The 16,266-nt window shown below is 52.6% G+C and overlaps 1 protein-coding gene across 6 annotated transcripts in view; it reads left to right on the plus strand.

The window, feature by feature from the left end:
- The first annotated feature begins 4,353 nt into the window (after positions 1-4,353).
- The window catches only part of ADAM17 (ADAM metallopeptidase domain 17), a 56,655-nt gene continuing 44,742 nt past the window's right edge, over positions 4,354-16,266 (plus strand). For 2 of the 6 annotated variants that reach the window (XM_017338411.4, XM_089326824.1), the window contains exon 1: positions 4,420-4,677. Coding sequence is in view for 1 of the 6 variants with exons in the window: in XM_002722480.6 (XP_002722526.1) it covers positions 4,581-4,677 (97 nt within the window). In the remaining 5 variants the exon portion in view is untranslated. Of the gene's footprint in view, positions 4,678-5,043; positions 5,184-15,809; positions 16,178-16,266 lie in introns of those variants that run through there. The other 4 variants (XM_089326822.1, XM_002722480.6, XM_070069465.2 and 1 more) reach the window with 4 other exon arrangements.

Consider the following 16,266-nt stretch of genomic DNA (forward strand, 5'->3'; position numbering starts at 1 on the left):
GTCTGGGGGGTGGGCCTTGTGGCCCAATGGGTTAGGCTGCTCCTTGGGACTCCCACATTCCATATCGGAGGGCTTGGTTCAGGTCCTGGCTACTCTCTTCCTGATCCGCTTCCTGCTGATGCTCCTGGTAAGCAGTGCACGGTGGTCCGAGTACCTGGATTCCTGCCGGCTGTGCAGGAGAAACAGAAGGAGTTTCCTTTCCTCTGGCTTTGGCCTGCCTGCCCTGGCTGATGTGGGTGTTTGGGAAGTAATCCAGTGGATGGAAGATCTCTGTCTCTTGTCTCTCTCTCTGACCATGTCCTCCTCTCTCTGGGTTATGCTATCTTTCAAATAAACAATCTTTCAAAATTTCATGCACACGTGTGTGTGTGTGTGTGTGTGAGAGAGAGAGAGAGAGACAGAGAGAGAGAGACTGGTGCCGCGGTTCAATAGGCTAATCCTCTGCCTGTGGCGCCGGCACCCCGGGTTCTAGTCCCGGTTGGGGTGCTGGATTTTGTCCCGGTTGCCCCTCTTCCAGGCCAGCTCTCTGCTGTGGCCAGGGAGTGCAGTGGAGGATGGCCCAAGTGCTTGGGCCCTGCACCCCATGGGAGACCAGGAGAAGCACCTGGCTCCTGCCTTTGGATCAGTGCGGTGCGCCAGCCGCAGTGGCCATTGGAGGGTGAACCAATGGAAGGAAGACCTTTCTGTCTCTCTCACTGTCCACTCTGCCTGTCAAAAAAAAAAAAAAAGGAGAGAGAGGTTGAATTGGTTATCAAAATTTAAGAATGTGTCTTCCTGAAATAATAATATTCATCTCTCAAGGGCTGGTTTCCTTCTCCTGTTGAACTTGGGGGGGATATTATTCCCATTGCCAATAGACTTGGTTGTTTCTTCAGACAAATTTTCCTGAGGCTGCCTGCATCCCATGTTGAGTGCTGGCGTGAGTCCTGGATCCTCCGGCTTCCAATCCAGATTCCTGCTGATTTGCCTGAGAGGCAGCAGTACGGCTTCAGCGCCACAAGCAGTCACCAGCTAGCCGCCATTCTTTATCGCTGACAGTCGTGGATTACAGTTGAGAGAGACGAAAGCCGGGTGCTGAAGGGACGATTATAAAGTGCATCCCAGGGGAGGAGTGGACCAGGCGCGAGAAAAGTCGGCACCCTTGGAGTTTTTAATCCCTACACATAACGGGCGTTGGCCGGCAACGTGGCTGTGGCGTTTGGGATTGCCATCTGGGAGTCGCACGCCTGGGGTTTTCTGCGCACGTGACTACCAACGAGACGTTCTGGTTGTGCTCGGCTCCCGTTTTCTCAGGATGGTTTCACCACAAGTTAAACTGCGGAGTGAGTGGTCTCAGGTGGGTCCCCACCAAGGGCAGGGTTTCACCCCGAGAAGGGTCTGTGGCCCCTGCCCGTTCTCGTCAAATTATCCGCCTGGACACAAGCACTTGGGTTCCTGCAGCTATGCGGGAAAGCTGGAGGGGGTTCCTGGCTCCTGCCTTGGGCCTGGCTTTGGCCTGTTCCAACTGCAGCTCTTGCAAGCATTTGGGGCGTGAACCGGCAGATAGAAGATCTGTCTCTTCTCTTCCTCTCTCTGTCACTCTGTGCCACAGCGCTGACCCTTCTTTCTTTGCCTTTCAAATAACAAAAATAAATAGCAAGACCTTTTCAAAAGTGACACTTTGGAACCTGCAGGATTGGGTCCACAGCTTTGTTGCTTCCTGTCCTACCTCCTTAAGTGGCACTTTTGAGTTAGGGCAAAGTGTGGGCTGGCTCATTCTACACCAACAAAACACGTGCAAACGCAGGGATAATTAGCATGTTAGGAAGAGAGTGAGATGGCTCTCTACAAACGTGAGGACTGGTGGGGTTAGTTAACACAAAAGAGCCAGGATGATGACAGAAGAAAACAAACTACAAACACACAGCGAGAGCCAGTTCTGTCTCTGGTCACTTAGCCGAGGGTTTATGGCGATACTGGCGTGGGTCTGGCAGCTGGTTGTAGAAGCATATGTGGCCTTTTGTGTTTAGTATTTGCAAATATTCTCTTTAAGTCCTCAAAGAATCACTGTAGGTGCTTAGCAAACCCAGGATCCAGTCAGGCTGTCTACCAGCTAGCAGCCCTCTTAACAGATTATCCCTAATTTCAGAGCTGAAAGCAACATATATCCTCGCGGTTCGGGAGGAGCAGGAATCGGGGAGTGGTCAGTTGTGGTCAGCCCGCACGTGGGGGGCTGCAGGGATCCCACAGCTGGTGGGGGAGCTAGAGAATGCCTCCCATCCTCTCTCTCAAAAAGTTCATGGAAAGGGTGCATTATGAAAGCAAAATCTGCACGGATTTCAAGCATTTTTGCATCAAAATAAACTGATCTTTTGGTCCACTTTCCACCAGCCCGCGGGTGGTCTGGCGGGTCAGCCCCCAGCAGCTGTGGGCCGGTGAGCTCTGCTCCCGGGGCCTCCCCGGCATTTCCTGAGTCTTCTGGCGACAGGACAGCGGCTTCCTGCAGTGTGTGGTTGGGAGCGAGCCCCCGGGGTGGAAGACAGGTTCAAAGAACCAGTGCTGTCCACACAGCAGCCCACAGCATCTGTCATGTGCTGCCGTCCACACCAGGGAGCCAGCCATGCCTCAAGAAGCAAGGCCAGCGGGGGCCATTCACAGCCCTTACCCAGTCTCAGGTATTTCAATGCCACTGGAAAACTTGCAAAAGGATGATGTAACAGTTGTCATGTAAATGTTTGTAGATTTGCAAGTACTTACATTTATAAAGAAATTAAACTAGGTATTTAGGGAGGTACTTTTTATTCTTTTAAGATTAATTTATTTAGAAGGCAGAGTTAGAGAGAGGGATCCTCCAGCCACCAGGTCACTCCCCAAATGGCTGCAATGACCGGGGCTGGGCTGCACCCACTCACGAGCTTCTTTCTGGTCTCCCATGTGGGTGCAGGGGTCCAAGCACTTGGGCCATCTTCCACTGCTTTGCCCAGGCCATTAGCAGGGAGCTGCATTGGACGTGGAGCACTGAGGACAGGAACTGGCGCCCGTGGGGGACAGCAGGCAGCAGCTTTATCCCTACATCACAACCCTGGCCCTGGGAGGAAGGTGTTTTAGAAAAAAATCTTGCTGGGGTCACAGTTTGAAGCGCAGTGGTGAGCTCAGCTCTGCTGCTCTGGTCTGCCACAGCTCCCACCCCGTTCCTCTGGGCTCTTTTATCTCCCCCACCTGGTGTTCTCTTAGCCTAACCTAGGGCAACTAACTTCACACTGGAACCAGAATTTGGGTGATTTGTGAATTACTTGAAATTTAAAAAAAAATTAGAGTTGGAGGTATATGGGTGCGTGCTGGGCTGATCCGAACCAGGAGCTTCTTCCGGGTCTCCCACGCAGGTGCAGGGGCCCAGCACTTGTTTATTTGAAAGGCCAGTGACCCATCTTCTTCTGCCCATCCACTCCCCAAATGGCCGAACGGCCGATGCCACGAGCCGGGAACCCCATCCTGTTCTCCCAAGCCGGTGCCGGGGTCTTGCTGCCCGGGCCATCTTCAGCCGCCTTGCATTAGCAGAAAGCTGGATCCGACCAGCCGGGACTCGAACCAACCAGCGCAAACCAGAACCAGCATCCCGAGGCGCCCCCAGGAAACTAAAAATAACCATTCGCCTCCAACCCTGCTAGAATATTTTATTTAGCACCATAAACAGTAAACCACACAGCGCTAAAATTACGCCAAGGATTGCAAAAACACAAACTGCCTGGCGAAGTTTCCAGCCAGGGTAAAGGGACCAAGGCGAGGGCCGAATTTAAGTCGGTGGGCGCAGTCCAGCCCCTGCACTCAGGGGAACGCGGTCTTAGGCTTCTGCGTCCTGGAAGCCCCCGCAGACCACCCCCACCGCCTGCAGCGGGACCGGGGTGCAGAGGGGCGGTGGGCGGCCCGAGGCTCGGACGCGCCTGGTCGACGCCAGGGCACACTCAGCCCGTGGCGGCGGCGTGGGGAACCCTGCCCTCGCCCTCCCCCCGGAGCACTCGGGCACAGAGCCTGCGGCGTCCGGCCAGGGCGCCCCGGAGACCCCCGGGGTCGGCTTGGACCGCTCCGTTAATGCAAAGGCGAGCGAGGAGCCTGACCGGGCGTGGGTCCCCGGACGGAGGAGGCGGCTGCCGCCTCCCCTCGCTGCGGTCACCCCGGGACAGAGGCGAGGCCAGGCTGGGTCGAGTCAGGACGTCGCGGGCCCCGTCCAGCCAGGCGCCGGCCGGGCCCCGCGGGACACCGCGGGCGGGGTGGGCGGAGGGACCGCAAGATGGCGGCGCGCGGGCGCGGGCGCGGCGAGCCCGAGCTCCCGGCGTGCCGCGCGGCGCCCGGCTTCCGCCTGTGGGCGGCGCGGGGGCCGGTGGCGGCCGGAAGTCGGCTGAGCCGGCCTCTCGGAGCGCCGCCCGCACTTCCGGGGGCCTCGAGCCGGGCCCGAGTCTTCCCGGTAGGCGGCGCGGGCGGGAGCGGAGGTTGGCGGGGCCGGCCCGGGCGGATCCCCTGCTCCCCTCCATGCGAGCAGCCCCCCGAGCCCGCATCTGGCGAAGGCTGCCCGGAAAGGTGGGGCCGGTGGCCGAGCCGGGAACATGAGGCAGTGTCTCCTCTCGCTGACCGGCCTGGTTGCTGTGGTGCTGGCGCCGAGACCTCCGGACGACGCGGACCTCGGCTCCCACCAGCGGCTCGGTGAGGCCCCGGGGGGAGTGGGCCGGGCGCCGGGGCCGCGCTGCGGGCGGCCGCGTCTGTCAGGTGTCTGGGGGCGGGGTGCCGGCCGATGGCGGCGCGTCCCGGGTTTTCCCTGTAGGAAGGGGGTGTGGCGCTCTGCGGGGAGAGAACGGGGCTGGTCCCCTGAGCGGGAGAGGGGTGCTCGAGGGCCCCCGACGTGGTGTGTGCTTCTGGAGGCCGAGGGCGGGGCGGGGGCTCGGGTCCCTGGGCGCCCCGCGGGGACTGGGGTGCGTGGCGCGCTCCTCCAAGCGGTCCCGGGGAGGAGGGGAGGGGAGGGAGGCCCCGGCCGCGGAGCCGGTCCTGGCGCTCCGAGCAGAGCTAGTTTCTGCTGTGGGAGGTGCTTATGCATGAATCTGGTCGCGAGGCGGCGGCCCGGGCGGTCTCGCGTGCATTTTCCGAGTGCATGTGGAGGCCGGGAGCGGGGTCTCGCGGACGCGGGGCGCCCTTGGTGACTTAAGTTCTTGGAGGTGCTTGGGGGCGGGGGCGGGGGCAGGGAGCGCGGCTTAGCGGGGATGGTCGGCGTTTGAGCCCGGGACGCAGAGGGCTCCCGTGGGACCCGCGTTTCTAGACCTGACCGTGTAGGACGGGCTGGGCTTCGCAGGGGGGCTTGGTGGCAGTCCGTTTGTGCCAGCTCAGGGTGCAGTGTGGACGGGCAGCGCAGCTTGATCGACGGGCGGAAGAGTGCGGAGCGGTTTGTTCGGAGTGCGAAGTTGCGGTCTGTCATCCCGGTGCTCTCCCAGGGCCCCAGAGCCCTAGTGTCGGCACGTTGGGACAGAATTTTTGCATGAGGTTGCCACTTGGCTTTTTTTTTTTTTTTCTTATTGAATGGACAGGAATTGGAGTTGGCTGAATGAGTATTAAAGGTGTTTTCTCTGTCTTGCGGTTGTCTCAAACTGAAATGCGTTACAAGTGGGCTGGGCCGTCAGCAAGTGCTGAGTGCCGTGAGTCCACGCGGATTGAGGGGCGGTCTTGCAGCAGGTGTGGTCAGGAGGGAGGGCAATGTGAGTAAAAGCGCAGACGGGTTTTGAGACACTGAAATCACATTTTCAGTACCATTTCCCTTGTTAGTACATTCTGTTAACAGGTGGAAAAGCAAGCGGGAATGCTAGAGAAGCTTAGGGTATGGAGGAAAAATAATTCTCTCCACATTAAAAAAGTACTACGTATTTGCAAGGCAGAGTTATGGGAAGGAGGGGAAGAGGCAAACAGAGAGAGAGAGAGAGAGATTGTCCATTCGCTGGGTCACTCCCCAGATGAGCGCAGCGGCTGTAGCTGGGCCGGTCCGAAGCCAGGAGCTTCCTTTGGGTCAGTCTCGTAGGAGCAGGGTCAGAGGACCTGGACCATCCTCCGCTGCTTTCCCCGGCACATAAGCAGGAGCTGGATCTAAGTGTCCAGCCAGAACTTGAACCAGAGCCCATATGGGATGCCGGCACCACAGGCGGCGGCCCCACCTGCTACACCGCAGCACTGGCCCCTCATCAGTTTTTAGTAACATTTGCAGGTCATAAGATTTTTTTTGACCACTGGGCTTTTTTTTTTTTATTTTTTTATTTTTTGACAGGCAGAGTGGACAGTGAGAGAGAGAGAGACAGAGAGAAAGGTCTTCCTTTGCCGTTGGTTCACCCTCCAATGGCCGCCGCGGCTGGCGCGCTGCGGCCAGCGCACCGCGCTGATCCGATGGCAGGAGCCAGGAGCCAGGTGCTTTTCCTGGTCTCCCATGGGGTGCAGGGCCCAAGCACCTGGGCCATCCTCCACTGCACTCCCTGGCCACAGCAGAGAGCTGGCCTGGAAGAGGGGCAACCGGGACAGAATCCGGTGCCCCAACCGGGACTAGAACCCGGTGTGCCGGCGCCGCAGGGGGAGGATTAGCCTAGTGAGCCGCGGCGCCGGCTTTTTTTTTTTTTTTTTTTTTTTTTTAAGATTGATTTGGCCGGCGCCGCAGCTCACTAGGCTAATCCTCTGCCTTGCGGCGCCGGCACACCGGGTTCTAGTCCCGGTTGGGGCACCGGATTCTGTCCCGGTTGCCCCTCTTCCAGGCCAGCTCTCTGCTGTGGCCAGGGAGTGCAGTGGAGGATGGCCCAGGTGCTTGGGCCCTGCACCCCATGGGAGACCAGGAAAAGCACCTGGCTCCTGGCTCCTGCCATCGGATCAGCGCGGTGCGCTGGCCGCAGCGCGCCAGCCGCGGCGGCCATTGGAGGGTGAACCAACGGCAAAGGAAGACCTTTCTCTCTGTCTCTCTCTCTCTCACTGTCCACTCTGCCTGTCAAAAAAAAAAATTGATTGATTTATTTGAAAGGCAGAATAACAGCGAGTGAGTTCGTCCATCTGCTGGTTCACTCTACAAATGCCTACAACAGCCAGAGCTGGGCCAGACTGAAACCAGAAGCCTGAAGCTCAATCTGGGTGTCCCGTATGGGTGGCCATCATCTACTGCCTTGTCAGTTGTGTGCTTTAGCAGGAAGCTGGTTGGGAAGCGGAGCAGCCTGGACTTGAATTGGTGTTTAATTTGTTGTGCCACACTTCTGATTTATTTTATTTATATGAAAAGCAGAGAGACATCTTCATCTGCTGGCTCACTCCCAAATGGCTGCAATGCCCAGGGCTGGGCAAGGCCAGGCGGAAGCCAGCAGCTTCATTTGGTTCTTCCCAGGGGACGGGGCCCAAGGACTTGAGCCATCTGCTGCTGCTTTCCCGGATGCATTAGCAGGGAGCTGGTTCCGAGTGGAGCAGCCAGGACTGGAACCAGCGACCATATGGGATGCTGGCATTGCAGGCTGTGGCTTAACTTGTTATGCCTCAACGCCAGTCCCACATTTAAAAAAAAAAAGATTTATTTATTTGAAGGCAGTCACAGAGAGAGATCTTTCATCCACTGGTTCACTCCCCCAGGTGGCTGGAGCTGGGTCAGGCCAAAGCCAGGAGCCTGGAATTATGTCTGGGTCTCCTACGTGGGTGGCAGGGGCCCAAACACTTGGGCCCCCCTCCCCTCCATTAGCGGGGAGCTGGGTCGAGGTGGAGCGGCTGAGACTGGTGCCTATATGGATGCTGCTGTTAGAGGTGGTAGCTTGTAGACTAACCTGCTACACCACAGTGGTGGTCCTGCGAGCTCTCCTCCTCCTCCTCTTTGTGCAGAAAAATTCACAGACCTACTCTGCCAAGTGTGTTGTAGTGGAATAGCGATTTGTAGAGTTAAGCGACGTGAAGGGGAGCTTAGAGCACAGGAAGGTGGTGAAGGCTTCCTGGAGGAGGTGATTCCTGAGCCCGGGCTTCAGGGTTAGTGAAGAGGGAAAGTGAGGACACGCCTGGTGGTGGAATTGGGGACTGTGAGAATCTAAGAGGAATGATGGGTCTCAGAAGGTGCAGAGAATCTTCAGCTTTGCACAGCAAGCGATGAACCATGCTTTGTGGGCATTTGAAGAATGCCTTTTTTTTTTTTTTTTTTTTTTGACAGGCAGAGTGGACAGTGAGAGAGAGAGACAGAGAGAAAGGTCTTCCTTTGCCGTTAGTTCACCCTCCAATGGCCGCCGCGGCCGGCGCGCTGCGGCCAGCGCACTGCGCTGATCCGATGGCAGGAGCCAGGAGCCAGGTGCTTTTCCTGGTCTCCCATGGGGTGCAGGGCCCAAGCACCTGGGCCATCCTCCACTGCACTCCCTGGCCACAGCAGAGAGCTGGCCTGGAAGAGGGGCAACCGGGACAGAATCCGGCGCCCCAACCGGGACTAGAACCCGGTGTGCCGGCGCCGCAAGGCAGAGGATTAGCCTAGTGAGCCACGGCGCCGGCCTGAAGAATGCCTTTTTGAGTGTTTGACAGCTTAGGTTGTACTTTGTTGTTTAACCCTGCTGCCATGTTTTAAATTGAGTTGATCACGACCATCAGCTGGTTCCTAGTAAAGAGTGTGGCTTGTTCATTGGTGTGTTTGTTCTGCAAATGTTACAGTAATCGCTGTGTTGAAGATCGATTAGACATATGACAACGTTTTTCTGAAGGACACAATCTATATAATAAATAGAGCTGGCTTTTGGAGTGCTCCATTGGTCCCCAAAGTGATTTCAGCTGAACTGTTAGGAATTGCGTAATTTAGGAAAGTTATGAGTCATATGAGCTAGTCATGATGGTATCTTGTGGAAGTTGCAGCTGGGGCGTATAAGTCTCTGATTTCAAAATTATTTTCCCTTTGTGTTACTTTTAATAGAGGAGGATGTAGTGGGTGGAAGGGAAAAATATAGGCCACAGAGGATGGCTGAAGGTTTGTATCTAAACGTGTTTTGAAATTTGCCTTGGTGACTGACATGGGGATCTCCCATATTGCAGTGCCCGTCTCATTATTGACAGCACCGTCTGACTTCAGGCTTCCTCTTTTGACGTCAGATTTGCTTATAGATTGCACTTCTTTGAAATCCAAGCTCTTAACTCGTAACTGCTCCAAGCGAGGTTTAATGCAACACTGCTTTGTACTAGTCAAAGGGATAAACTATTTCTAGTGTAGCATGGAGAGTTAAGCAGAGAGAGCCATGATGGCAAGACTGTAGAAGTCCTTTTGGCTTTCACGGGATTTTCTGTACTGTAAAGTCAGATCATTTCCACAGCCAAGTGTGGTTGATTTTTGGATTGCATTTGTTAGATGGTGAGTGCATACAGCTGGCAGGAGAGGAGGACGGAAGGTGCAGGAGTAGGCGCTAGTGAGTAGGGAAGTGAAATCGGCCTAGGAGGGGGTGCCCCCCCCCCGTCTCCTTCCATTCTTCCATTTCCTTTTCTTAATTTTTTTCTTTTATCACGAGTTGTAGACCCTGGTTTCACTTTCCATTTGAGTGTGTTCTGCCTACTAAGTGTGTATCCCATCCCTGGTGAGGAGATTCCATAGGGAATTATTGTGGCAACTCACAGTCTGTCTTCCCTTATTGAGTTTATGCCTAATATTATTTCGGGTTAACTTTAAAAAAAATGGTTTATGTGAAAGAGTGACAGAGCAACCGAGACAGAGATGTCTTCTATCTGCTGGTTCACTCCCCAAATACCCGCAATACCCCAGGGTTGGGTCATGCTGAAGCCAGGACCCCAGAACTCCTTCTAGATCTCCTGTGGGGGTGCCTGGGACCCAACTACTTGGGCCATCATCTGCTGCCTTCCTTCCCAGCTGCATTTGCAGGAAGCTGGGTCAGAAGTGGAATGGGGGATCGGCACTGTGGCTTAGCGGGTAAACCCGCTGCCTGCAGTGCCGGCATCCCATATGGGCGCCAGTTTAAGACCCGGCTGTTCCACTTCCAGTACAACTCTCTGCTATGGCCTGGGAAAGCAGTGGAAGATGGCCCAAGTGCTTGGACCCCTGCACCTGTGTAGGAGACCAGGAAGAAGCTCCTGGCTCCTGGCTTTGGATCGATGCAGCTCCTGGCCATTGCAGCCATCTGGGGAGTGAACCAACGGATAGAAGACCCCTCCCCCTCACCTCCTTCTCTGTGTAACTCTGCCTTTCAAATAAGTAAATCTTTATTAAAAAAAAAAAAAAGTGGAGTGGCTGAGACTTGAACTGTGGGTGCTGTTGGCTTAACCTGCTGCTTGTGACACTTGCCCTGGGGTCGTCCTTATCCTTCACCCGCCTCGCAGTGGGAGCAGGTGGTGTCTGCCGGGGTGTGTACCATGCTTGCTGGCCGTGTGCAAGGAAAAGGAGGTTTGCTGCAAGAGAATTACAGAGAGAGTCAGAGTTACACACACACGCACACACGCACAGAGAGAGAGAGAGAGAGAAAGAGAAAGGTCCTCCATCTGATGGTTCACTCCCCAGTTGGCCGCAACGGCCAGAGCTGCGCCAATCCAAAGCCAGGAGCTTCTTGCCGGTCTCCCATGCGGGTGCAGGGGCCCAAGGACTTGAGCCATCTTCTGCTGCTTTCCCAGGCCATAGCAGAGAGGCTGGATCAGAAGAGGAGCAGCTGGGACTAGAACAGGCACCCATATGGAATGCCGGCACTGCAGGTGGAGGCTTTGCCCACTGTGCCACAGCACTGGCCCCTAATTAAAATTTTTAATCAGTTTTTTAAAAATTCAGTGTGATTTGTAGATAGAATTCTGTGAAGATAGTATCTGCTTCCTCCCTGTGCCCCTCCCTCTCTCCCCTGTAATGCTTTTATAATATTGCCCTCAAATACACTGGGACAGTTACATATAATTACACGTATATGTGTGTTTATATACATATAAAATTATGTATAAATTTTTAAAACAAAGTTAGCTTGAAAATGTTGACTCTGAGTTTTGTGGAAGAACTATGGGTATACGTTACATCATTATACCAGTCAGTGGCTGTAAAAGCTTATCCCAGAGACAGAACAATTCAGGCATTAGAGAAAGTGGGATGGAAGTTTTATCAGGGTTTCTGTAGGCAGTCCGCATCCTAAGCCAGAAGGCAGGTTTATTGGAGGGCTGAAGGTCAGGTTTTCTCTTTATTCCTCCTTCAGAGCATTCAGAAGGATCAAAGGATCAGCTGCTGTGGACTATGGATGTTAGGGTTTGGACTCCTGCAGTAACTAGGTTAGATCTCCTGCCCTAAGTTAAACTGCTTATCAGTAGCACAACGACAGACATAGTGCAGAAGAAGTGCTGTGTCAGTGAGCAGGGTGACTGCAGGCTGTCAGGAACAAGATGGAATGTGACACTGCAGAGTCTTCCGTGCCCAGTGTCCCCGATGTCCCCTCTGTCAGCCCCTCCCATGGCTTTCCTTCCTGTGTGATGCTATTACCTACCCTGGTCTCCAAGGCAGAAACCTGGGGGTCTTTCTGTGAGTTCTGCCCGATTTCCTGGATCCCATTCTTGTTCTCCTTTAGCCACAGTGAAGTTACAGTGAAACTTGACAACTGCAGCTCGAGTCAGAATCCTTAATTTTCTTCCATGACCCTTTGTGACCTGAACTTTTTATTTTTTTTAAAGATTTATTTATTTGAAAGAGTTACACAGAGAGAGGAGATGCAGAGAGAGAGAGAAAGGTCCTCCATCTGATGGTTCACTCCCCAATTGGCCACAGTGGCCAGAGTTGCACTGATCCAAAGCCAGGAGCTTCCTCCTGGCTTCCCATGCGGGTGCAGGGGCCAAAGCACTTGGGCCATCTTCTACTGCTTTCCCAGACCATAGCAGAGAGCTGGATCGATTGGAAGTGGAGCAACCGGGTCTTGAACCAGTGCCCGTATGGATTCTGGCGCTTCAGGCCAGGGCATTAACCCGCCGCAGCGCCAGCCCCTTTATGTTTTTTAAAGATACATTATTTGAAAGAACAGTAGAGAGGGAGACACAGATATCTTTCCTCCGTGGGTTCACTCCACAAATACCTGGGACAGTCAGGGCTGGGCCAGGTTGAAACGTGGGTAGCAGGGGCCCAAGTATATGAGCCGTCTTCCGCTCCTTCCCAGGTGCATTAGCTGGGATTCAAGCCCTTGCTCAGGTGTGCAGTGCTGGTGTTGCAAGCGGCAGCTTAACCCACTGTGCCATGGCGCTGGCTTACGGGAGCTGGCCTCTTCTCCAGCCTCTTCCCTAGGGTTCTCCTTGTGCTGCTGTCCACTCAGCTCACTGGGCGGCCTCACCTTTCGGGATTTTGTTCCGTGTTTCTTGTGGAGTTCAGCAATGTTATGTCCACTGCTGAGCACTGCTTTCTTTCCCATCTCTGGCTGCCACCTCCTCCTCTTGGTGCCGTCTTTAACACCGCTTCCCTAGGAAAGCGTCTTCAGTTTGCAGGGCAGGATGTGTCCTTCCAGAACTTCCTGTAACTACCTTTCTCTCAGCAAGTGACAAACTTTAATCTCTCATGTGCTGATCCCTCCCCCAGTGCCACAGCATAAAAATACCTTTTGCTGTTACATCCCTAGTGCCTGAAAGGTAGGAATTTCTCAGTATTTGTTGAATAAATGAGTGAGGTCTGATGGAAAAGAGCAGATAGTGTTGGATGGGTGTGCAGAAAAGGAGGGAGGGTAGAGGTGAGGGGAGGGGAGGGGATGGGAAAGGCACAAAAGCAGTGAGGGGTCAGGCGTTGGCCCAGTGGTTAAATCGCTGCTTGAGATCCCTCCTTCCATGCTGGAATACTTGGGTTTAAGTCTCTGCTGCCAGTTCCAGCTTCCTGCTGATGCAGACCCTGGGAGGCAACAGGTGGGGCTCAAGTGCTTGAGTCTTTGCTGCCCACATGGGAGACCTGGGTTGAATTCTCAGCTCCCAGTTTCAGCCTGGCCCAGCCCTGGCTGTGGCAGGCATTTGGAGAGTGAACCAGTAGATGAAAGACCTCTTTGCCTTTCCAGTAACTAAAAATAAATAATAATAAATAAAACAGTGAGGAAGGGGGCTAGGATCTCTAAGGACTTGTAGACCAGAGCCCAAGTTGGGGAAACTAGACTGGAGCACTTGGCAGAGACCAGGAAGGGTGAGAGGGGTAAGTAACCAAATATTCTACTCTGACTTTTTGAATTAAATTGTATCATTTTCTCTTTAAATATTATTTTTCCCTACTTGAAAGGCAGAGATTTCCCATCTATTTTGCTCTTGTTTTTTCTAAGCCTATTTTTATTGTTTATGTAAAATTTATTTGAAAGGCAGAGAGGGACAGAGTGAGATCTTCCATCCGCTAGTTCACTCCCCAAATACCTACAGCAGCTGGGGCTGGGTCAGGCTGCAGTCAGGAGCCAGAAACTCAATCAAGGTCTCCTGAATGGGTGGCAGGGACCCAAGTACTTGCTAGATCACCTGCTGCCGCCCAGGGTGCACACTAGCAGGAAGCTGGATTTGGAAGTGAAATTGGGGCTCCAGTCTAATATATGATGTAGGCTTCTCAAGAGGTGTTTTACCTGCTTTGCCGATTTCCCCCTTCCCCCCACCCCTGCACTGGCCTGTTTTTGTACAGTTAAGATCGTGCACTGTGAATAGTTTTTAAAATCTACCTTTCTCTCTCTCCCCCCCTTTCTTTCTTTCTCTTTGTCCCTCCCTCTCTTTCTCCCTCCCTGTTTATTTTACTTGAAAGTCAGAGTTACACAGAGAAGGGGAGAGGCAGAGAGAGAGGTCTTCCATCTGCTGGTTCGCTCCCCAGTTGTGGGTTTAGGGGCCCAAGGACTTGGGTCATCTTCTGCTTTCCCAGGCCATAGCAGAGAGCTGGATCGGAAGTAGAGCAGCCAGAACTGGAACTGGCACTCATACGGGATGCCGGCACTGCAGGCAGCGGCTTTACCCACTGTGCCACAGTGTCGGCCCCTAAATCCACCTTTCTTTAGATAACATTATAGCACTAAGGATTTCCCCTGTTTATAAAAGCCTGTTGTAAACCACATTTTAAATGGTTAGGATTTTTTCCGCTTTCTTTGGAAGTGCTGTAACTTATCTAGCTGTTTCTCAGTTAACAATTTGTCTTGTTCCTAGTTTTCTTAAAAATAATGCAAGGCTGTATGCTTTGAGCTCTTTCTGTTAGCTTAGTCTGGTGATTTTCAGACTTGAAGGTGCGCACGAATCACCTGGAAGGCTTGTTGAACAGATTGCTGGAGCTTGCCTTGAGGAGTTCTGCTGGAGCAGATCTGAGGGAGACCTGCACGTGTGCCTTTCTCACAGGTTGCGGTGATGCTGTGCTGCTGGTGTGGGCACTTCCTCTGAGAACTGCTGGCCTGTGTCATTGACACCGAAACTGCAGTATCCAGGCTGAGTGTCTGAGCCAGTGGAGTGATTGTGATCTTGCATGAAACTGAGTTCATGTAGCAACCTGTATCAGGGAAGTTGGAGAGCGGAGGTACCGGCAGCTCAGCTCTGAGGATTCGTGTAGATTATGAACATGGGTGCTGAAGCGAGCAGGGTTCCACGCTGAATATTGTTAGGTAAAGAGACTGATGAACAAAACAGCACCCATTTGGCCATTTCATAATCTCGTTGTGAGATTAGACAAATATATCATAAAAAAGTGACAGAAGATAAGGTGTAAACAAAGGACTCTAGAATTCAGGAGAAGTCACATTTAATTGACATGTCAGAGTCGTAAGCCAAGGTGTAGAGGTTCCCAGAAGAACGAGGCTCTTTTTTTTAGAGTTTCAAAACTATGGCGTCATTAATGCTTGGGTATTTCAACCAGGCAGGCCCAAGTTCAAAACCCTGTTCAGGGGCTAGTGTTGTGGCGCAGTGGATAAATACAATAAAATTAATTAATAAAATTAAAAAAAAAAGCCAAAAAGCAAAATACAGCCACATTCAGTGCTCTCTTAGCTTTGTGGCATCGGTCTGTTTCTGCACCTGTGAAGTGAGAATCTCACCCCAGGGGAGTTTGTGTAGATAATGTAATAAAACTAGCACAGTACCTTGCAGGGGGCAATCAGAACTCGTTAAAGCAGCGGTTAGCTTCTTGAAGGTTTCCATCGGCACCATCAGGCATTATATTGAGTAAAATCATCAGCCACCATCCACTGGCGAAACAATGATTGATGCCTTCTGAAACAGGTTTCCTGTGGGTTAAATTAAAAAGGAAATTGTGTAAACAAAAAAGGAATCATATCTTGCAAGTGTGAAGTTGCTGCCACTTTACTTAATCCTATCCTGCGTTAGATCCTTGGATGTGGATCCCATTTACTTTGATCAGATGGCGTGCTTGGCTCCTTGCTTTCTTCCAGTTTGTTTGACTGTTTTGTAGCAGTGAGGCCCTGTGCCTCCTTTGACCACTGTGTAAACTAGTCTTTCCCATTCCTTTTCTCTTTTCTCTTCTTTAACGTCCACCTCTTGGACATACTACGCAATTCTTGTGCACGGGGTGCCGTTCCCACACTAAAAGACCAGGATTTCATCCTGTGCCGTGTTTCAGCACTCAGGCCAGTGCCTGACTCGAAACAGTGAGTGAATACACTGACGAACGAACCAGTTGAGGACACGGGAGAACGCGGAAGAAAAGTGTTGGGTTGATCCTGTCTTTTAAAGCTGGTTTTATGAGTACGTTTAACATCAGTAGTAATAAACGTGTATTTTAAGCTTCGGCTATATTTTGAGGACATGGTAATTCCACTGGAGTGATTTTGTATATACCATTGCCTCTGCAGTGGTATTTGTTGAGAGATGTGAAGCATCAGTCCAAATATTTATAGACAGTTTTTTTTCTTTTAAAGATTTATTTATTTATTTGAAAGGCAGAGTTACAGAGAGAAGAGAGATCTTCCACCTGCTGGTTCACTCCCCAAATGGCTGCCACGGCCGGGGCTGGGCCAGGCCGGAGTTAGGAGCTCAGAGCTTCTTCCATCTTGTTCAGCCATCTTGTGCAGGGAGCACATCCACGCTAGCAGGGAGCTGGATCGGAAGTGGAGCAGCCGGGGCTTGGGCTGGTGCCCACATGGGATGCGGCACCACAGGAGGAGCTTAACAGCGCTGCCCATCTTAGACGGTTTTTAAAGAAGCTCAAGGCTCCCAAGTTTTCTTCTGAAAAATCCTGATTTTGGAGGCAGCATCAGAGTTCTTGTTGATGAAAAGTGATTTTTAGGTATAGCAGATATTTTATTGCATTTATTTTTGTCTATACCAAATAAAAACTTATTTGTTCTTTTTCTATCTTGGGAGACAAGTCTGTCT

Source organism: Oryctolagus cuniculus, chromosome 2, assembly GCF_051225735.1.
Source record: "Oryctolagus cuniculus isolate XC-2025 breed Fujian yellow rabbit chromosome 2, ASM5122573v1, whole genome shotgun sequence".
Lineage (NCBI taxonomy): Eukaryota > Metazoa > Chordata > Mammalia > Lagomorpha > Leporidae > Oryctolagus > Oryctolagus cuniculus.